The 22,493-nt window shown below is 38.4% G+C and overlaps 2 protein-coding genes and 1 long non-coding RNA gene across 5 annotated transcripts; 2 read left to right on the top strand and 1 right to left on the bottom strand.

Annotated features, from left to right (window-relative positions):
• Positions 1 to 171: 171 nt before the first annotated feature.
• LOC137127377 (limbin-like) lies at positions 172 to 13,667 on the top strand. Of its 3 annotated transcripts, none has more exons than XM_067504269.1 (23): positions 172 to 700; positions 796 to 871; positions 1,163 to 1,302; positions 1,419 to 1,475; positions 1,623 to 1,809; positions 1,950 to 2,050; positions 2,167 to 2,232; positions 2,378 to 2,512; positions 2,684 to 2,823; positions 3,223 to 3,553; positions 3,774 to 4,013; positions 4,351 to 4,526; positions 4,891 to 5,050; positions 5,171 to 5,347; positions 5,476 to 5,768; positions 5,923 to 6,097; positions 6,570 to 6,713; positions 6,803 to 7,030; positions 7,176 to 7,408; positions 7,500 to 7,587; positions 7,746 to 7,921; positions 12,804 to 12,905; positions 13,135 to 13,667. In XM_067504269.1, the coding sequence occupies exons 1-23, from the start codon at positions 458 to 460 to the stop codon at positions 13,535 to 13,537; spliced, it is 4,071 nt and encodes a 1,356-aa protein (XP_067360370.1). In that variant the 5' UTR covers positions 172 to 457; the 3' UTR covers positions 13,538 to 13,667. The 3 variants fall into 3 exon arrangements, with proteins under 3 accessions (XP_067360370.1, XP_067360369.1, XP_067360371.1); XM_067504268.1 differs by having other exon boundaries at positions 1,160 to 1,302; XM_067504270.1 differs by lacking the exon at positions 796 to 871 and having other exon boundaries at positions 514 to 700; positions 1,160 to 1,302.
• Positions 12,987 to 14,807, bottom strand: LOC137127381 (uncharacterized). The gene is made up of 2 exons (XR_010914417.1): positions 14,496 to 14,807; positions 12,987 to 13,213 (listed from the first exon to the last, which is right to left on the bottom strand). It is a non-coding gene; the product is annotated as an uncharacterized lncRNA (long non-coding RNA).
• Positions 13,809 to 18,737, top strand: LOC137127380 (cytokine-like protein 1). The gene is made up of 4 exons (XM_067504272.1): positions 13,809 to 14,487; positions 14,598 to 14,642; positions 14,969 to 15,115; positions 15,203 to 18,737. The coding sequence occupies exons 1-4, from the start codon at positions 14,341 to 14,343 to the stop codon at positions 15,302 to 15,304; spliced, it is 441 nt and encodes a 146-aa protein (XP_067360373.1). The 5' UTR covers positions 13,809 to 14,340; the 3' UTR covers positions 15,305 to 18,737.
• The last annotated feature ends 3,756 nt before the right edge of the window (positions 18,738 to 22,493 follow it).

Here is a 22,493-nt window from a genome sequence, read left to right as displayed (position 1 = left end):
AAACTGTCTCAGACACAGGCGGCCAATATAAATATAACGTAACATATTTAGATAATTTATTAGCAAATGTATATTTTTTCACGGACTTAATCATCCACGGGTTCCGCCCGTTTTTTAATTTGAATGCCATGACCGGAAACAGCTGTATGTACGTAGCACTTCACATCTGAAGGAGGTGCCCGTTTTTCCAAATTTTTGGAAATGTTTTCCCGAAGTTTTTCAGTAACGGAGTTTGTGGATGTTGTGTAAACGTCTTTGAAACGGCGTCCACTGTTTGTTTTTAAGTTATACTGTGTAAATACGATTTTAGTGTTGGCTAGAAACGTTGCACTTACTAATGTGTCAAATAAAAAAAAGCCGTGGGAATGTTTTTTGTTGCGGATTTTAGCAGTGGCAATATCGAGAAACTAGCTGGCTAACGTTAGCGGTTCTCCTCAGTGAGAGCAACAACGCACGAATGCTTCAGGTTCACTTTATCGCGCATAGGGTAACAATATGGTACTTTTTCTTTAGTATCCAATTGTCGTGTTTTTTCTCATCTCCGTCATATTCCCGGTATTGTCACGATGTACCTCGGTGTGAGACACGACGTGCCGGAGTCATGGAGTATAGAGCTGCACAACTGCTTTGTTATAACGGCACCTCTCAGGATGAATCATGGTGCAGATTGCCACCACAGCCCTTCCCGGAAAAACACGAGGTGATTTGAGATTAATCAATTAAAAAAACTGCAAAAATTAATAGCTTTTAAATTTTATAAGATGGGTAATAGTGAATGTTCCTTTTCCACCTCAGACCCTTTACATTATCCACGAAATGCAATATGACCCTGGTCGAAGAGAAGCAGAATTGGCAGATCCTAGAATGGATGGTTTGTTCTTTTTGCATAATATTTATATTAACAGTACAATAAGTTATAACCTGCACCGATCAGCCACAACTTTAAGTACACAAATGCAATTTAATGCCATCCAATACAGTGAGTCTGCCACGAATTCTGCTTTTACAATTTTCTAATTTCTTAGTTTGCATTAAATTGCACGGGGTACTTAATGTTTTAGCAGATCAGTCTATATATGCCTTAGTCTTAGTGTGTATGTGCAGGGCAGATGACATCTTCATTTAACTATTAATTATGGGCCTGTGGTGTTCTCTGCAGTAGGATCCATCTCCTCTTCAGCTCCTCCTGGTCCACGGGGACACTCGTTTTTCAGATCATTTACCTACATGCCAAACAACTTACTCCTACGGGACCGCAGAAGCACACTCACTAGACACGACCTGGGCCACACTCTGCCTCAGGTATGATTTTAGATTATTACTTGGCCGGTGTTAAATTTTCAGGTATAGGGATGTTTTGTTAAAGGATTGCTATGTTGGAAGTAGTCAATTATACAGTGCTGTGAATGTTTCTGCAGGTTCAGAGTGTGGCACTGCCATCTGCTTTTGGAGTCCGATTTCACAAATGTGCACAGGTGTGTCAGCATATTTTTTAAAGGTCAACACATTTTATCTACAGGTGCATTTTGTTGAAACATATTTTGGTGGCTTAATAATGGTGTGAAAATAATCATGATGAAGAATGAAAAATTTAGTGATTTCATATTTTACGTGGTCCCCAGGTGAAGCCTGATGTTGATCCTCCTCAGCTGACTTTCTCCTTGCTGATTCACAACATGGGTCCTTTGGGTGGCACCAACCTCTCCCAGGTGGCTATTCGGGACTCCATTTCTGGAATAGTGCCCTTAAAAACTGAAGGGAAGTCGGTGGAAAAAGGCTACCAGACATTTACTATTGATTCCTTATCAGGTATGTATGGGAATCAAATTGTTTTCAAAGATTTGTTTTAAGTCAAACATATCTGCATTTAACTTTTATTGAGAACATATTTTTAATTTCTACACACTTTATCCTAAAATAATACAGTGGCATTTTTTTTCATTTTACAGCTGGATCTCAGGTTGTTGTCAATTATACTGCTCAAATAAAGAGCCATAGAAGTGAACTACTGGATCTTCCAGCTTTTCTCACCTTCTCTAATGCCTCACAGGTATTGTGTGCAAGTTTTCTCTTTTTAACTATATACACAATCTTCCAATTTTACACTCTAATTTACTGAAATTATTTTCTGTCCTATTTCCTGGGTTTGTTTTCCTAATTCCTCAGAATGATGTCAGTATGTTTGGTCCACTGACAGCTAATCTAACACTGAGGGTGAATTCCACTGACAGGGTAAGTTGTAGATTGATCCTTTACTGGAAACACACCTGCAAAATTAAACATCACATTTGATCTTTTACTTATTTAAATTCTGTGATTTATCATGTTCACATAACTGATTTAATGTGAAGTAATGTTCTCCTGTCCACCATTTCAGATATATCCTCACCACGGTTTCCATATTGCTGGATTTGCTGCTGGATTTTTTGGCACTTTGGTGCTGCTGTTGCTGGGGTTTCTTGCCATGAAACTTATAGCTCCAAGAACCAGGCTTAACCTTCTTCAGCAACGGGTATCACAAATGAAAAAAAATCTTTGCTTTGTTGTAGCAAACTATAACAATTTTATTATGTCATGCAGTTTTTCAGTACACATAGAAATATTAATGTTATAGAAGTGTAAACTTGTTTTTATCTGTATGTCAGTGATTTTCTTTAGACTCATAATAATATCTTTGCCTCAGAGAAGTAGAGTTGATTCAGACCCAGAGTATGTAGACAGCAACATGACTGAGACCGTAAAGGAAGAGGCAGCATTTGAAGACAAGATGGTGGACATCATAGTACTGGAAGACCCCCAGAACATGCATCAGGCTCTGGAGAAGTGAGTGCACCAGTCAAGAGGCAGTGACTTTATAAACATTTTACTTTTTTAAGGGACAGTAATTAGATCCCACACTACTGTCATTTCAGAGCAAGTTTCTTTAGAGCCAGCATCTAGCAGCTTTCTTCATATAAGAAATGGTTATCCTGGTTGTTGTTTGGCAGAAACCCATAATTGACTTTTACTGTTGTTAAACACTGAGCTACTATATCACCCACATCAGCGTTTGTTAAAATCTAATAACTTTAATTACAAAAATATGCTACCATTTTCTAATTTTCATTAGAAAATGGTAGCATTTTCATGTTTTAAATCTCACACATAATCCATCATGAACAATTAAAGTATCTGGCTTGTGCACTCTGAAACCTAACTTCACACTGTATTTTATCCCATAAGCCTTGAAATGTCTACCCTGCTGCGTGCCACCAACAATCTGGAGGCCACCCGAATTCAGATCTACAAGGATGTGTTGTCCTCCTTGCTAGGCAGCCTCAAGACCCAGGGCCTGGCCACCGCACAGGCCCAGCAGAGGCTTTTAAGTGTGCTCCATGGGCAGTTGCTCGGCATGGAGGGGCGGCTGAAGGAGGAGCGAGCAGCCCGCATGGCTGCTCTAGCTGGACAGTGTAATCTGGAAACTCGGGAAGAAATGGAAGCAGAGCACCACAGACAAGCTGCTGAAAAGGCCCAGGCTGAGCTTTTCTGTGAACATGCAAATCAACCTGAAATAGTAAGAAATTTGTTTACCTACAGTATTTACATTGTTTATTATTATATTGTTTCACTGTAAAGAACATCAACGAAATATAACATTTAAAAAGACAAGAAAAAGAAAAAAAGAATTGCTTTCAATCTAACATACTTGGGATACAGTATAAAGAGAGAGTTATTGTTTTCATTTCATGCTTTTATCAAGGTATAACCCTACTGTAATTTTATAATGTTACTAGGAGCTCCTCCAGTGCAGCGTCCTCCTGGAGAAGCTGCACAAGCTGAGCCAGAGTCGGCTCCAGCGCATGCTTTTGGTTCGGCATGAAGAAGCCTCAGCGAAGGTCCAAAGACAGATCATTGAGTGGCGCAGAGTGGAGCTTCACAAGATCTTCTCTGAGGAACTGGATGAGGCAACACGGATGGGCGAGTTGGAGAAGAGCACAGCCAAGAGTCTTCAGCATGATTACTTCACCTGTCAAGTGAGGAAGAAAAATAAATTTATGGATGTGACATACTAGAAATAACTATTTGAAAGTCAAGCTCTGATAACTAAATAATAATGCATAATAAATACATTCTGGTGATGATTTATTTAACTCGTTTAAATCTGAAGATTAAATCAACTGAAAATTATTCAGTCAAACATCTCAACTTCTAAGCAACAAGAAAGAAGTCAAGTTGACATGATTCAATCTTTGGCTAATCATTGAGACATACAAAACTGGCACTTGCATTAATCCTCTAAATCAGAAATCTACAACATTTGGCTTTTCCCCCCAGCAGTTTGAATTTCTCTTGTCTGTCTTTTCTATCCAGGATCAGCTAGAAGAGGTTTTGGATGTGGTTCTTGCCAATCAGCGATATGTATTAGCTGAACGCCATGCACAAAGGAAGTTCTTGGTCCACAGTCTCCATAGCCTCAACAGCCTGATTTCTGACCTCTTCTCTAGTACCTCCAGCAACTTGGATAGCTGGTTCACTCACATCAGAAAGTTGGTGCTTACTGGAATTTTCAGAATTTTGTTATTCTCTGATTTCACATTAAGCTTCTAGAGGAGTATGAACATACATCATTGCATATCGTTAAGTTTAATCTTATTTAATTTAAAGTTTTTCTGTGACAGAAAATATGGAAATGCAATAAAATTACAACACTTAAAAATGGAAGTGAACTAATTTGCATTACAAAGTGATGAAATATACAGTTTTACTAATTTCTGATAAGAAATTTTCATGGTGTTTTATGGAATAGTGCAGTATAACTGCAATTTTGCAGTTTAGCTGTGTAAGCAACGCTAAACTAAGTACAAGTTGATATTCATGTACTGTAAACTTTGCTGTTGTTTTATCCACCAGAGGGAGCACTATTCCTACAGAGCAGCTGGACCAGCTACAGAAGAAGTCTCAGAAAGAGGTGATGCTGGTGAGGCAGAGATTGGATGAGGCACTGAGTCAAGAAAGGAGAGCCATGCGCTGTGGCCTAATTAAGAAAAGAAGAGAGCTCATTTCTAATATGGTGAAAAATCACACATCTTGAGTTTTTATTCAATACACCCACAGTTTACATTGTGGAATAATATTCGTTGCTCATCTATCTTAATATGCCATCATTATTTAACCATACCATCTTCTGCAGCTGAGTCAACATAAACAGAGACAGAAGGATCTTTCAGGTCTGCCCAAAGGTCTAGAGGGAAGGATAGAGATATCCCAGCACCTGCATTGTTGGCAGGGCTTGCTTACATCTCACAGCTTGGAGCAAGCAGAGCTCATCAACAATCTGGATGAAGAGGCTACTGCTGAAATCCGCAAGGTTCTTTACGACAGTACACATCAGGCAGATTTACAAAATACTTTGACAGACACTTAAGACCCACATACAACAATGAGCTTTACAGCTTTTAATTTACTCCCTGTATTGATGCTCTACCCCACCATCAGGTGACAATGCGAGTGATCCAAAGTGCCATAGCAGCTGTAAAAGCCATCCAGCCTTCTGCATCCCAGGCTATGCTGAAACTTTTGCCTCCAGGGGCAGAACGCTCTCTGCTACAATTAGAACCAGAAGCAGGACCAGGAGCTAGCACTCTCGTGCAGGGTCAGGAGAGGCTTCACCAGGAAGGCAAGGCAGCCTTACACACACTCAGCTGCACCAGGGAGGCTTTGCAGGATGCCATGGAGAGAGAGCTGCAGGAGCAGAGAGAGCTCAGGGGACGCTGCAGAGCTTTCTTCAGGTCAGTGAAGCTGCATAGTGATATTTGTCATCTCATTTTCATTGGGTTTTAAACAAGAGTACTCAGATGTTTACTCTGATATTGCATTGTACAGTTTCATGGTAACTCTGGTGTGTTCATTTGTTTTTCTTCTTTTTTCCTTTTTCTCTCCTAGGTGTCTATGCTCGGTCCAGCTCACTCTCTCTGAGGATGACAGGCTGAAGATGAAACTGGAATTTCAGAAGTGTCTATCTGTGATGGACCGCTGTCTTGTGATACCCTACGCTGTTTCCAGAGCCAAACTCCACACTGCCATGGCAGCGTGGCGAAGGGACAATGAAAAAAAAAAAGTAAACACTTAATCATGTAATATTGATGTTAATGTTTTATGTTCTTAAAGTGCCTGTATAAAAATATTAAATACTTCCTGATTCTAGTGACAGTTAATTGTTAAAAAAAAAATACTTGATGCTTTCTCCACTGTGGCAGACACTTCTTTTAGCTCATGGTGAGATATTAAAATGCCCACTCCTTTTACTCTGTTGGCTTTGAAAATGTAAATACATTTTTGGTTTACATTTCCTCATGATACAAAAGGTAATCCAAAGAAAGAAACTCGTGACTGATACTACAGCAGGAGAAAATGGTGAACTTTATATGGTGCTTTCTTGTTTAAATAAGAAATGGAGAATTGCATTCACCAGTTTTTCAGAAATGATGAAGGCCTCTATAGAGTAGTTTCATTTCTAATGTCCATCATAACAGTGTGCTTAGAGTCATTTCCTAAATAACACATTGATATTGTGATATATTTTTTGGCAGAAAAATCCACAATTCAAGGGGAAAACCAGCAAGACCAGACACAAAACAGACACGTCTAACTTGTTGCTTTTCCAGAAGAGGTTGGAGGACAGGATCCAGCTTTTTGAAAAAGAAAAGGAGTTGGAGAGTGGTGTCATGAGCAAGGTGGAAAATGCATAAATTATGTCACTCCAAGTACCTTAACTTTTTAGTATTTCAGTTTTCACAGTACTGTTCATTTCTTAATCTGATAGGTGTTAGAGGAGATGCAGAAGGACAAAGAGGAGGATCTGCATTCTCAGGCGGACAGACTGGCGATGCAGATGGCTGTCCTCCACTACCAGAAGGCTGAGAGGAGGACCAAAGTCTTGGAGACATCCAGAGCAATGCTCACCCTGCACAGCCTTCTCATTAAGCAGCTCAGAGTGAGAAAGAGCCTGGACAGACAAGACATGGCTGATAATATAGAGAGCCACTGCTTGGTAGGTACTGCATGATGTGTTGAGCCATAGTTAAAGGGCTACTAATGGACTTTGATGCACAAAATAATTGTCAGGTTGGCTGTGAGACATTTACTTTAGTAAATGTTGTAGACTTGTATAAGAGTTCATTTAAATGTCATTGAAGGGCCTAGAGGAAGCAGAGCAACAACTTCAGAAGGACAGGACTGAGTTGGGCAGCTTGCAGCTGTCTAAAGCCAAATTTGCATCAAATACAACACACCAGGAGGAGTCAGAAGACAGGTGGGATAACAGCGAGGAAGATGAAATGTTTCAGCTGCAGCAGGATTGCAGGATGGTGGTTATCCTCCAGGATGCACTCTACAAATGTGATCAGCTTATCACGCTGTTGGCTGAGAGGTAACATGTCATGCAGTGTTATCTCCGAAATAATTTTTGTGGTTTGCTGCAGGGCATTAAAATATACAGTTCTGAAACTCTTTTTTTGTAGGACTCTAGAATTGACTGCCAACAATCAAACCAATGAAGATTTAAAAGAACAAATGGAGCTCAAAAGACTTTATACAAACTGCGATCAGGTCATTCTTCATTCAGAAGACTTTTTCCAAAAATACCATAAATATAAAGTATTTACTGGCAAAGGAAAATACTAGGATAACCTTCTGTTTACTGTATATGGCAGTGAAAGGAGAGAGGTCTGTGCATAATTGGCTCTTTGCCCTGCTCTTCATTTCAGAATCTGGACTTTGCAGCTTGGCTGGTGAAACAGAGCCAGGTGTCTGCTGAAGTTCTCCTTGAGGCCTTGCGTCTCCTTCTCCCTACTCTACCTGAAAGTGAACTCCTTTCCATCACTGATGCCCTCTGCCCTAAACAGAACCCAGTGTCATCGTCTGCAGAGCAGGAGCACTCAGGGTAAGACTGAGGTTAATGATCTGCCTATGGGGAAATTCTTTCCTTTTGTTTATTAAGATCAATATTTAAAAATTACAAAGACCCACATATGGAAACATTTAGCAAAAATATATCGACAGAAAATCTATTTTGCAAGATTGTTTTAACCCACAACATAAATCAACTTTTTCTGTCAGTTTTTTTTTTTTTGTAGTAAAGTAATATCAGGATCTTAAGTTTATTACTTAAGAAATTTTAAGTTTACTGTATGACAGGAAACTCATCAATTGGCAAGTAGGGCTTACCATACTATTATATACTTTAAAGAAAATATTAGACATAAATTGGTCGTGAATTGTGATCTAATATTCACGAAAGTAACGTATATTAACAAACACAATATTTCTAAACTACTGAAACACAAACAGTTATGATACAGTGTATAGTTTTCCATATTTTGTTATGATACAACCTGATTTCAAAATCGATTAAATTCATTCTTTTGCTCAAAGTTCTACAAACAATACCCCATAAAAACAATGTGAAAGATGTTTGTTTGAAATCCTTACAAATTTTTTAAAAATGAAAAATGAAAAAATCACATGTATATAAGTATTAATCGCCTTTCATCAATACTTTGTTAAAGCACCTTTAGCTCCAATTACAACCTCAAGTCTTTTTGAGTATGACGCTTAAAGCTTGGCACACCTATTTTTGGGCAGTTTCTCCCATTCTTCTCTGCAGCAGCTCTCAAGCTCCATCAGATTAGATGGGGAGCGTTGTTACACAACCATTTTCAGAGCTCTCCAAAGATGTTCAGTCTGGTTCTGACTGGGCCACTCAAGGACATTCACAGAGTTGTCCTGTAGCCACTCCTTTGTTGCATGCTTAGGGTCGTTGTCCTGTTAAAAAATTGACCGTCGTCCCAGTTTAAGTCTCAGTGTGCTCTGAAAAAGGTTTTAATCAAGGATGCCTCTGTACATTACTGCATTCATCTTTCCCTTACTCATGACAAGTCTCCCATTTCTGCCACTGAAAAACATCCCCACAGCATGATGCGTTACTGTAGGGATGGTATTGGCCAGGCAGGTGAGCAATGTCTGGTTTCCTCTATTCAGGCCAAAGAGTTTAACCTTTGTTTCTCCAGACCAGATAATTTTGCTTCTCATGGTCTGAGAGTCAGGCAGGCTCTGATGTGCCTTTTACTGAGAAGTGGTTTCCATCTGGCCAGTCTACCATACAGGCCTGATTGGTGGAGTGCTGCAAAGATGGTTGTTCTTCTGGAAGGTTCTCCTCTTTCAACAAAGAAATGCTGAAGCTCTTTCAGAGTGACCTTGGTCACCTCACTGACTAAGGCCCTTCTCTCACAATCGCTAAGTTTGGCCACTCTAGGAACAGTCCTGGTGGTTTCAAACTTCTTCAATTTATGGATGATGAAGTCCAATGTGCTCATATGGACCTTCAATGCTGCAAAAATCTTTCAGTACACTTCCCCAGATCTGTGCCTCGACACAATTCTGTCTCTGAGGTCTACAGACAAATTCTTGGACTTCATGGCTTGGTTAGTGCTCTGACATGCACTGTTAACTGTGGGACCTGATATAGACGGGTGTATGCTTTTACAAATTATGTCCAATCAACTTCCTACAGGTGGAATCCGTAGAAACATGTCACGAATGATCAGTGAAAACAGGATGCACCAGAGCTCTATTTTGAGTGTCATGGCAAAAGAAGTGAATATTTATCTACATCTGATTTTGTTTTTGTTTTTTTTTTTTTGTTTTTTTTCAATATTTGCAATGATTTTAAACTAATTTCTTTGACGTTGTCATCATGGGGTATGTTTGAACAATTTTGAGGAAAATAGTGAATTTGATAAATTTTGGAATATGGCTGTAACATGACCAAATGTGGAAAAAGATAAGCACTGAGAATACTTTCTGGATGAACTGTTCTTCCTGTTTTTTGGGGGGGGTTTTTATATTAAACATACAAAGTAATGGTGGAAAGAGTTATGGCTACTATAACCTTCTCATTAAATGTCAGCTGGAGTCAGGTGATAGCAAATCTGGAGTCCAGTCAATAAAACAAGAATGGATGTGTGGTTTAGAAACTATCTTGACTTACAAAAACACTAAAACAGTATCAGTGTGCTATTCACAAGCAGCATCAGCTGATTTGAGCCTTGCCTCACAAAAAAGAGATCTATGAATATGCCTTCAGTTGCATGTAGCCGGAAAGGGCTACAGAATAATCTCAAAGACTTAAGATATTCATAAATCCAGAGTTAGACATATTGTCTACAAATGGAGATGATTTGCTACTCAGGTGCTTTCCATATACGTGAGTACCCAGCCAAGATCACTCCAAAGGAATAATGCAGAAGGATCAATGTGGTTGAAAAAAGAAAACTGAGTAACCGCTAAAGGATGGAAGGATTCATCAGTTTAACTTCTTTGTTCACGAGTCAACTATATACAAAATATTGCACAGCTATGGTATCCATGGCAGGACACCACAAAGGAAGCAATTTTTCTCCAAAACAAAATTGCAGCACACCTTAAGTTTGCCAAAGAAAGATTTGACACTCTGGGGAAATACATGGGAAAAGTCTTGTTTGGGAAGAACTCACAGCACTACCTATGGTGTAAGAGAACCACATACAAACATAAAACCATCATCCAAATAGTGGTGATTTGAGGCTGCTTTGCTGCCTCTGGACCTGGACCACTTGTCATTGTGAAAGAGAAAATGAACTCCCAAGTTTATCCTACAGGATAATGTCAGGGTGGTTGTTTACAAGCTGAAGCTCAGATGAACCTGGGTGATGCAACAGGACAATGGCACTTCATTGTAAATCTTCTAAAGAACGGCCTCAGAGAGACAAAATCTGTATTTTGGAGTGGCCCAGTCAGAGCCAAGACCTTATCCCAATATATTACCTTTGAAATTACTTCAAGAGAGCCATTCACACCAGATGTTCTAAAGATATGACTAAGCTGAAGCAGTTCTGTAAGAAAAAATGGTCCATAATTTCTCCTGAATGTTGTGCAGGTCTAATCCACAGCTACAGAAAGTGGTTGTTGTTGCCAAAGGTGGGTTATCAAGTTATTAAAACAATTTCGCCATTACTTTTCCACAATCACTTTGTATGATTCATGGGGGTTTTCAATAAAGACATGGAAGAACTTAACTGTTTGTGTTTCATCAGGTTAGAAATATAGTGTCTGTTGATACTGTTGAAAAACATTCCATGACCATCTTATGCAGAAAAACATAAAATTGCATTTTTGCTTCTCACCACGTCATAGTAACTTCATAACACGTTCAAAACTATCTGGGTTGTCTTAACGGTGCCATTGCCTTTTCTTGCAACTGTCCTATTTATATGTTTATGGTTTTCATAAGATCTATTAGACAAAAATGTGCCTGGATCTTTTAAACATTACGTTCAGAAGAAAACAAAGGATTAAACTATTGTCATTGTTCATGGTATTAATTTTAGAAATATTTGAATACAAGCCTTTTGTCCCAAGAACACAGCCAAAGTAATTCAAGATCTGTGGTTTAAGAAGGTAGTTTTCTAAGCGAAGTCACTGATTAAATAAAAGCAGCATTACCACAGCAGTGGGCTGAAATGCTGCCATCTCTAAGCATTGTCTTCAATTTCAATAACATACTGTTTGAACACAACTCCACAAGGGCCATTTCCCCAGAGCCAAGATGGTGAGATAAATTATTTTACTCGTCATTTAATTTTCTTGTCTTCTTGATGCTCTGGAACATGCACATCTGGCCCCCCACTGAGATTGAATGACTTTACTGGTGAATAATGTCTCATGCATGAGGTCTCTATGGATCTAAGCTGTCTGGCTAAGGGACAAGAGAATAGAAATGCTCAGGTTGAATCAATATTCAAAAATGTGTTTTTCTTTTCTTTTTTCAGCTCGTTTGTTTCTGCTTTCTTTGTTTGCAGAAAGTTTTAAATCTTACTCAAAGCACTTCATGTAAACAATGGGATGTGAGCTCTTTTTTTGTAAAAGGAGCTTTCAAAGTGTTAGATTTGATCAGCTGCGTTTAATGGAACGAGCTTTTGATATAGGAAATCCCTTAGTAAATAATTTGAATAATGATGAGGCAGACATATGACAACAGGAACAGAGTGAAATGATACACTTTAGAGACAACACAATTAAGTAAATGTGTGTGTACAAAAGCTGTAAACTCATCAATTTGTGCAAAGCAAAGAACACCTTTGTTCTTCAATCTGCTGAAATTTTATAGCATTAATGGTATTTTAATGATAACACAAAGCATATTTGGATAAAAGTTGACTAATTACTTGCCCAAGTCAAGCAACAAAGTAAGTGGTCTATGAATGTTAGCAATTATGTTCAATTTTTCATTGATACTGTCGTGCTAAATTCAAATATTGAACTTAAAATAAAGTCACATTTATATGTTATCTCAATAAAAACACCAAAGGTCAGTTGCTACAGTTTTTGCGCCACCCACTTACTATTTGTGGTATTTCTGCTCTATGGTGGCTTTGACATTTTTTCATCTCTGTGTTCTCAGTTTGACCATTCACTTTACATTTGAAAACATATAGGTGAATGTGCTCAGAAGTAGCATGTGTTACATCTTTTAAAGCTGCAGCTCATTAAAGAAGCCTTGAATGCAATTAAATTTCATATGTGTACTTAACACTTATTTTTGCTTTGTGTGAATTGATCAGTTTACAGCTTTTGTATGTTACAGATGCTAAATGTTTAATTGAACAAGACAGTGCTATTTAAATCTATCTGTACTCATAAAACTGTATGGTGGATCAGATAGACATCCCTGACTTGTCTGCAGTTATTCTATCAGCCTTGTAATAATTTGATGATGTTTTGACCAGGTGCACAGCGGGGTCTAATCAACTTCTTCCTGTCAAATTGAGAGAGGACGTGGTGCATAAAAATATGCTAAATATGCCAAGCTGCACTGTGGACAGAGAGCGGTGAGTTCATTACAGTTCTACCTATTGCTGTTGTTACAATAGAAGACTTTATGTGAAGACTTATTTGAAGTCCAATGGTCATCATCATAGACAGATCCTTTATTCAAGTGAAATGCATCTTTCATCATAGGAATTACATGGCTGGGCTACACTGAGCACATGCATGTAGTAAGCTCTTTAATACTGCAGTCCCACTAACAACAGCTCCTTTGTCCTCCAAATCACACAGAGTCCAGGAAAGGAGGAAAACTCTGATGGAAAAACTGCTCCCAGGGTCCTGTCTCTTGGTTCCAAGGGAGGAAGCACCACTAGTTGAAGAGAAAGGAAAGCAGGATCGTTTTACCAAAGCACAGCGGCCTATTTATAAAACAGCTATGACTGAAAATACGGTTTTTGATGCTGCAAAAGACATAGTCACGGACACAGTAAATGAAAGATTACACAACACACCAGATGAATACACAACTTCAGCCTCTGCCAGTGGTGGGCCGGGCAGCACTGCTAGTGGAGGAAGGTTGTTTGTGTTTCGGGAAGAGCATGAATCATGTGAGAATATGAATGTCCCCCAGAGAAGAAAGAAGAATTTTCTTAATCTGAAAAAAGCCTCCGTGGCTCCAACAAATCTACCTTGAGACAAAAAGTTTTATCATGATGGTACATAAAATAACCAGGACCATGTAAAAAAAAAAATAGAACATTTACTGTAAATTGCATGTAGCATATGTCTTTATTTTCAAGTAAAGGCAGCTGACTTTAAATGTTTCCATTACTTCTGCTTGCTTCAAATTGTTATTAGCCAGAGTCATATGCAGGTCATACACAAGTAATAGACTCAGAGCAAGTATTTTTTCCTTGATCCCGTCTTAAACTAGCTTGGGGGCTGGTGAGTTAAAAATCTTGTCAAAGCCTATAAATCAACAATTGGTTTATTGGGGGAAAGAACAACCCAAAGTAAACCTTTCTAATCTTTCTGAATTGAATAGTTGGCAGATCTAAAACATCCCAAACTGAGCCAAACCCGCAGATACAGTTTCAGATTTTCGATGGACTGTACTTGACTGTTCTGTCTACAGTCGAGATATATGACTTGTAGGTTTCTTCATGTGCGCCAGTTAAAGCTGATAAGATCAACAGTTTCCCCTGATGAACCTCAAGTCTACAAATCAAACCTTTCCTGCATGTCGCCTTTCTTTTGTTTGCACAGTGGCGTGGCTCCGAAGGATTTAGGAATTGACAAACCAAAAATTACTGATTTGATCTCCAAAACCCAGCAGACCCCAAATATGTTTTCCCTCTTGCTGAGCTCCCACGTCATCGTCCATCGTTTTATTTTTTCTACCCCTCAATCCATAAAAGTGCAGCCGGTCCTCCTCTTTACGCTTTGAAACCGTGTTGACTGTGCAAGCAGCTGGAAAGAGCAGTGCTGCCGTCCGACATGAGGCTGGGGCTCGTCACTCTCCTGTGTTTCTTCAGCTTTGTGTGGCTGTCGGACTGCGCGCCACCGACCTGCTACTCCAGAGCGCTGGGCCTGAGTAAAGAAATCATGATCCTGCTGGATAAATTGCACACTTACGACCGCACGGTACGCACCTTGGCGTTTATTGCGTTGTCACAAGTCGCAGGCACGTTTATGTCAACCAGTTTTTGCATCGCACATTACATATTTTAACGATGATGTTTGTTGAGTTGCAGAAAACGTGTGCTGAGGTCCTGCCCACGATCTTCCTCGACGTTCACGTAAGTATAACACAATGGGTGACGCGTATGAGAAACACGGGGGCGCTGTTCTCCTGGGAACTGGGAATGTTTATCACTTTTTCTTGCTAACAAACCTTTTCCCCTTCACTTTCAGAATTGCAGTTTGATTTATTTGTTTCTGTGAGAAAGTGACCTGTTTGTGACATGTATGAGATGCAAATAATGCTTTAATAGCCAAAGTATGTCATGCAAAAGTAAAATGTTTGAGAGTATTTATTACAAGTTGAGAATGTTGCGGGTTAAAATAAACATTAATTTGGGAATAGTTTAAGTGGCACATGGTTTGATTTGCTTTATCTTTCCAGAACTCATGCATCACCACCAAACTCCGTGACTTCCTCTATGTGGTGCTGAACCATCCCAGCCAGCACTGCAGGGATCGTCCCGGAATGCTGTTGCTGAAACGAAAAGTCCGGAACTTGTACACCATAATCACCACAATTTGTTATCGGGTGAGAGCATCTCAAAGGTCTGCAGTGTTTTTGACTTCAACATTGTTGTTGTCGGGCTTGATTGGCTTTGTTTTTTTGTATTGGCAGGACGTGGTGTTTTTAACGGATGACTGTGAGGGTATTGACACAGGACACAGTCGCCCGTACTATGCAGAGGACAGACTTCAGCTTCTGCAAGAGGAGAGATGAGCTACAGACATCTGTCTGGTCTGTTACATTCATAAAAAAACATCACCATTATGTAGAATGCACACACCAATACATCTATTAATTCTGTTAATTTTCACCTTGTAATGAGGACACACTGTGCTGATTCATGTCACACCTAGTTGGCTCTGTGTTAGCTGCAGACTCATGTCAGTGAACATGTGTGGTGACATTCCAGCCAGAAATTTCCACAGGAAATTTGCTGAATGCCAACCATGCCAACGAAAACCCTGAAATAATAAACGAATAAGCAATGCCTGTGAGCAGGCTGGAACCGCTGCTTATTTACCAGGGCAGATCTAAGATGCGTGTGTCATTAAGAGAAATATGTTGAGTTGCCATAACCCATGGTCTGACTAACATGTCTTAAAGAGCACTATACAACATTCTGCAAACATTTGAAGGGTGGTCGAAAATGTTACGTGAGTAGTGTCTGTGCATTGCTTACTGACACATTGCTGTACAGTATGTTCCCTCAGAATACACCATAAAGAAATATATCAGAAACATTTTAGACACATTTTTACAACATTATACAGAATTGTAGTGGTCTGTTATTATCGTTTTCTGTGATTGTATGAAACATATGTCTCAAGTTATGAAATATTCTCCTCATGTATCAGGTTTTCTTATATTTGTTCATTTATTCTCTGAAATGATATCCAACATGTCTCCTGGTTGTCACTGGGAAACTAGCAGAATCAATAGCTTCAACTGTAGATTGACTTATAGATTTAACTGACACTAACACGATTTTGCTCTTTGTATCAGACAAAATACTTTATTTTGAGTAGCCTTTGTTTATCAAACCAAAATAAACTAGTACTTGTGCTTTAAGAGAATGACTGTACAGTCTAGTTTTACACAAGCCACAGTCCCCACTGTCTGTTTCCATTCTACAGACCAAAAACTTTGTCCCTTTTGATAAATCAGAACATGGTCCTGTTGCAGTTATTTTGAAAGTGATGAGCAGATGCAGGGTCACTCAATCCAATAATCTTGCAGTAATCTTGCAGCTTCTGAATGAGCAGTGGATGGGGCAGAAATAGTAAAACAAGCAGGAAAAACATCTGTCTTCCTGATTTTCTTTTTTCTTTTCTTTTTTTTTTAATAGCCCCTGCTGCTGCCTGGTGATTGTAAAATGAGTTCTGCAGTGTCCTACATTGAAATGTGTGATTTTCTGTAATTTGTTTCAGTCACTTAAATATGTTACAAAATTTGCTTTGAATTTTTTACAATTATTTCCTGGAAATGTATTTATATATTTTTGGCCAGTGGACAAAGTATTCCAATCTCTCAGGGTGACACGTCTGATGTTCAGTATGTTTGGTTTAATTCAGGACTGTTAATATACAAATGTATAATCATACTTTTATATGAAGACAGATGTTATGTTTAAGTTTGACACAAGAGAGCAAACTCCTAACATTTGCTGTATTGCCCAAAAAGTTACCTTACTTTAGTACAATTGATCTTGTAAAAAAATAAAAGTTGATATATTTAGATGAGAAAGGAAATTTGCCTCAGGTATTTATATTCATATTCATGTTAGTACAGTGTGAACACCTGAAATTACATGTGACCGAAAACTTTTCCCACTGTGCAATCAGCCAATTTTTGACAAGAAAAGCTTCTGCTGCTGCTAGCAGGGACTTGGCAACTCTTCCTGTTTGCTCAATGAGGGTTTGTTGTTGAGTTTATTTGCTGTTTGACGTGGTCCCCTTCATCCTGAAAAACCTGGAAACATTTTTTCCAGCCCTAGTGCTGTAAGGGAAAATAATTTTGACATTATTGTGTCGTCTACTTGATGTTAGTTATAGCTTTTCATTAGGAATAGGCTCCATTCTTGGTTAGAGTGAGATGTAGCAATCTGTATTGCCTGTTGATGTGTCAGGATTGTGTGTTGAACATTGTGTGTGTCTGTAAGCTAAACTTCAATGTAGGTTTTGCCTTTAATAATAATAAGCAATTGATTTTCATCCACTTATTGTTGTGATTTCAGTGCAATTTAGACGATGACAAAAGTAGTTTTTGTGGTGAAGTGTATAGTGCATCAGCATTTTTGGCAATTTGAGATCAGGCTGGTAGCCCCTTCAATTAAGCCTTGTTACTGTCCTCTAATTGCTAATCCACACATTAACACATACAGTGTACAAAAGTTTGTGAACCCCTTAGAAATGATTTATAAAAAATTTGCTCAAATGTTGATAAAAGTTTTATCTTGACAGCAGTGTTTAGTAGCTTGAGCAAGGAAGATTTCTGCAAAGCCTAGAAAAGGACTAGTTATGCTCACCGGTCTGGAGAGGGTTACAGGAGAATTTTGGACTCTGCAACAAAGATCACATCAATAACTGGTACAGATAACTGGTACAGATATTAATAACTTGGCAATAACAGGTACAGATATTAATTCTGAGTTGTAGAAGCATATTGTATAAGAAAACCTTATGGTATAAATCTGAATTGAAGGTCAATGGAAAGCAGCAATACAATGACCCAAAACATTGTACCAAAGAAAAGTTAAAACAGAAGAAGTGCTGAGCGTAGCCTCGTAGAAATGCTGTGGAGAGACGTGAAGCAGGAGGTTTTACGTGGAAGCCAACCGACTCTTCACCATAAGCTCATGTCCAGAGCTGATAATCATACGGTTTAATTGTAGTACACATTTAATACTGGACAGTTTTCCACAATAAATAAAGTGTAAATTTTGACCTGGTTTGTTTGATTGGGTTCCCTTCTTCTAGTTTTAGAATCTGCATGGACATATTTTAAGTACCATTTATGCAGAAATTAGAATAAATTCTAAAGGATTCCCAAAACTTCAAGCACCAATTGTTCAAAGGTTTTAGCTAAATAAACTCGGGATGCTTGCATAAATAATGCAATGCATCCTAACCTTTGTCAACTTTTATGTGCAGTAGTGAGAAAGGGAGGAAAAAGAAATAGTTTTTTGTTTGTTTGTTAGTTTTTACCAGCACTAATTCTGCACACAGGTTCCTCACCCAGCTTTTGTGTCTCTTAGCGCGGCCTAATCCTAGACTTACAGCATGATGCTGAAACCTCAGCTGTGTATTATCTGCGAAAGGACGAGTCCTTCTTCACTTTGACTGTGTACTGGAAAACTTATTAGACTTCAAAATGATATACAGGACTCTTGGATTGTTGTGCACATCTGATATTATGTTGCTAAAAATGTTCCGGAATTTTCCTGGAACATCAGTCTATGAAAAGAGTGGGAAACCTGATGGGGCCTTCACATTAATTTTACAATTTCTATTTTTATGTTTCTTTAATTGGAATTGTTTTTCGCAGGGAGCCAGATCCTGGCTGTGTAAGACTTGTTTTAATTGCCTAAACCTGCCACTGCCAATGTTGTTAGTCATTTCAACTGTGAATTAAATTGCTTGGCATTTTGGACATGCTCACACAAGTCTTTTCAATGTGTGCCATTTTTCACATGCCACAGTAGAAAAGCACTGGTGAGGAAGATCATATTAATAAAGCCTAAATTCAGTTCAGCTGTTCAATTTTAGTTTAGTTGTCCTTGTATTGTGCATGCTACAAAGTCTTTTTTAACCTTTTGTCATCATTTCTTTGTTTGGGAATCTCTCTTTAGGGGACAAGAACAAGCTGCACCACGTGGTTAAACTGGCCAGTGAGACTGTCGGCATTAAACTGTGTCATTTTCAGGTATCTTTTAGAAGACAGCTATTTTAGGCTGATCTTGTCAGCTCCTTCCTATCCTCTGTATGTAGAATTTCAACCCCTGTCCCAATGGGGACAAACAAATGCAGTTGATTTAACATATTGTTCCACTCGTATGACTTAACTGTGACACATGAATACAACAGAACCACATTTGCACAAACAGCAGGAAAAGATTACACTGTGCAGGATGTTGGAAAACTGAAGTGGATTTCAGCTGCTTTCAGTTGTCTTGACGGTTGCTGAAAGACCAGTTATGCAGGAGCTGTGCTGTTCCTACATCAGTAACATCAGTCATTAATAAAGAGTTCATGCAGTTGTCATCAATTCACTGTAGAGTCCGTCATCCGCCACAAGATGGCGGCTTTTGCCTTAGTTCCACATTGCCACATCGGACGAGGTTTGCTTTTCCATCTAACATTTCCCTGACAGACAGACAGACAGTTCTTCAAAACTATTTCAAAACGTTCCCTGTTGTGTTAATAGCTACCACTTGACATGATTACAAAGTTATTGCACAGTTAAACAGGGTTTTATAAAAGGATACTGATGATTTAAAAAATGTATTTATTTCCTTTTTTTCTTTTTTTATTTAATTGCTGGGAATGACGATCTTGAGTGTGATTTTTATCAAATCAGTCAAAACTGAGTTAATTCAACCGGGCTACTTTTGACCTCTAGACATTATTCTATTAGTGAAAGTTAGTAAGCTCCAAACAAATTAAGTGTCTAAAGCAGTAAACTATGTATTCATCAAAGATTTGACGAAGTTGTAGCTATAATTGTATCTTACCCAGAACCCTAAGGGTGCAATTCACAATGTCAAACACTAAGATGAGCTGAAAGATAATTACAGCTCCATTACTCACTTACAGAAGATGTTTTTGATCTTACAGCATCGACTAATCATTCTATAATCAGTTTACAGCCAGCAGCCCACGTTTAAATTGGTCTGTGTTGCAATAAGCATGTTCTTCTTTTTGTGCCAAGAGTCAAGTTGCTGCACTTCTGACACCATCAGACCTGAAAGCTCTCGGTGCTAATTAACTAACCCTAGAAAACCGAACATGTCAGCAGCATGTGGCTCGTTAAGAAATCTACCCACAGTGCGGTCATAAAACTTAATTGCTGCGCTTATTGATTATCATTAGTGGGCCTCGGCTACCCGCCTGATTTTCTATCATTAAGGCAAAATGAGAACCGCAGGCGCTCAGGTAATTTAACAATTTTCTGTTCTGTGACACTGCCCAAAAAATGCAAAAATGCTGCACAATAAAACACAGCAACTTAGCCGAAGGGTGACAGTAATCATTCTCTGCTTTGTTGAAATAAATGACCTCGTAAATTACAGATCAGAAACCTATTTACATTAAAGGGTAGGTGATGCAGCTCGCGAATCAGCTTTGTTTACGAGGGTTTCAGGCAATTTTCCATCACATTTAGCACTTTTATTGGATCTTAAAAGAAATGTTGCCTCATTAGTTCACGTAGGAAAATGTTTCCCCTTAATTTCCAATAGATGATTGGCACACTCTCCTGTCTTGTTGTAATTACGCTGCTCGGTTAATGTGGCTATGGATGGAGACTTGCGTTGTGTTCAACCCTAAATCCTCACGTTGGACCGCAGCAGCCCCTCCTGTCAACAATAAATGTACCTTATAAATGCAAAATTGCCCCATTGATTAAAACGTTGAAGTCATTATCCAATAGAGCGTCGCCAGAGGTCTTCCTATAGCAGATGGGCTGAATACTAATAATAACGTGTTGAATTTGCTGTTATTTTTCATCGGAAATGTGTAACCATTAGTGGCCACAGTTTGGTCACGAGCGCTGACACCACTGCCCTCTTGTGGACACAACAAGCCACGTCTGAGCAAATCAGTGCGTAATAATAAATCACTTCACGGTCCAGGCGACGCTTGTAGGCCACACCTTCATATTAACTCGAGTTGATTGGACAGATCCGGGTCAGACACTTCAGTAAATATGTGATGATTAACAACTGCTAAGTTGTCAGTGCATTTTCTGTTATGATTATCTGCAAGTACGGGCCTGTTGCCGTCATGCTACCTGAGACTCAGCAATATTATGAAGTACTTTCTTAACTGATGCTGACTTCTACTATAAGATTTCCACTTATCATACATGCCGATATTCTTGGCCGAGATTGTTGCATTTTAAACGTTATAATATTTCCTTATACCCTCTGTATTTATAGGTCTTTTTTGTTATGGGCAGCCGCAAGGAATTGGTGATGAAGGCTGTCGTTGCTGCGACTGACTCTTGATTTACAACTTTTATGTTGCACTATTAAAAATATTCACAGCATGTAGTTGGGAATGACTGGACTGCGTATCGTACCAACGGTGTCCAGGTTAATACAATGTGACATATTTCAATTAGACTATATTTAGTGCATAAGTCTATATGGGAAAGAAAATATTTAACATTATTCTTGCGTCCAACCGCAATATGGTATTTAGATCAAAGTTGAGATATTATAAAAAACGCATAAAACGCCTAATAAATTATAAATCAAACAGCCTTAGGCTTAGTTTAGCTTAAAACAAACAGATTATATTAAAAAAAAATCTTCGTGAAGAAATAAATTCAGAGCATCCTAAAACTTTCACAGCTCAGTGAAGCCTCCCCTACTTGAGAAAGTTATTATTATGTTTTATTAATATAGAAAATTAATTGTTCAAAACTATATGGTTTAAAATTTACTTAAGATTATAAGTGGTGAAAGTATTCCAAACAATAGTTCTGCATTGGCTGGTTTTGACATGTATTCAACATACTCTCAAAAGTGAAAATTGCTAAAATCAAAGTAAAAGTAGCCTAAAACGGAATAACACCAGCAAAGTACAAGTGCTACAAATTTGTACATAAGTGCAGTACTTGAGTAAATGTACTTAGTTACCTATACCCCCTCTTCCCATTCTTAATTTCTCTCGCTGTGTAAATTTAATCTACCTTCAGGGTTTAAAAGAGCACCAAGTACAGGCTGAACTCGAAGTATAAATGAGGAATTACGCTCCAGATTAGTGTGAGGTTGGCGTCCAAAGCTCAATTTAAGTTTCATAGGTTCCAAATTTATAGCCTGTATATTTTATTATTTCAATTATTATTTGTATTCTAATGATAAGAGCTTGTGTTATGTTACTCCGATTCTGAACAGAAGGTGGTAGTGTAGTATTTGAAAGTATTTGGCCTGTAACAGGTTTTCAATAAATTTGATTTGAGGATGGTGTAACGTCAAACATCTCCCCCCGCATTTCAATGGGTTATAATATAATTATTAAGTAATATTATTTCTTTAGTCAAGGGATATTAGCCTTTTAAAAAAGATCCTGTTAAAATTTGTTTTTTTCTATAACAACGCCCTGTGTACAATATTAAATAAAATGACAGTGATTAGTAAGAGCAACATATATATATATTTTACAATACAAGTCTAATAAAA

The sequence above is a fragment of the Channa argus genome, chromosome 5 (genome assembly GCF_033026475.1).
Source record: "Channa argus isolate prfri chromosome 5, Channa argus male v1.0, whole genome shotgun sequence".
Taxonomy (NCBI): Eukaryota; Metazoa; Chordata; class Actinopteri; order Anabantiformes; family Channidae; genus Channa; species Channa argus.
Note: the sequence above shows the minus strand (reverse complement) of the source record. Positions and strands in the feature narration are given on the sequence as shown.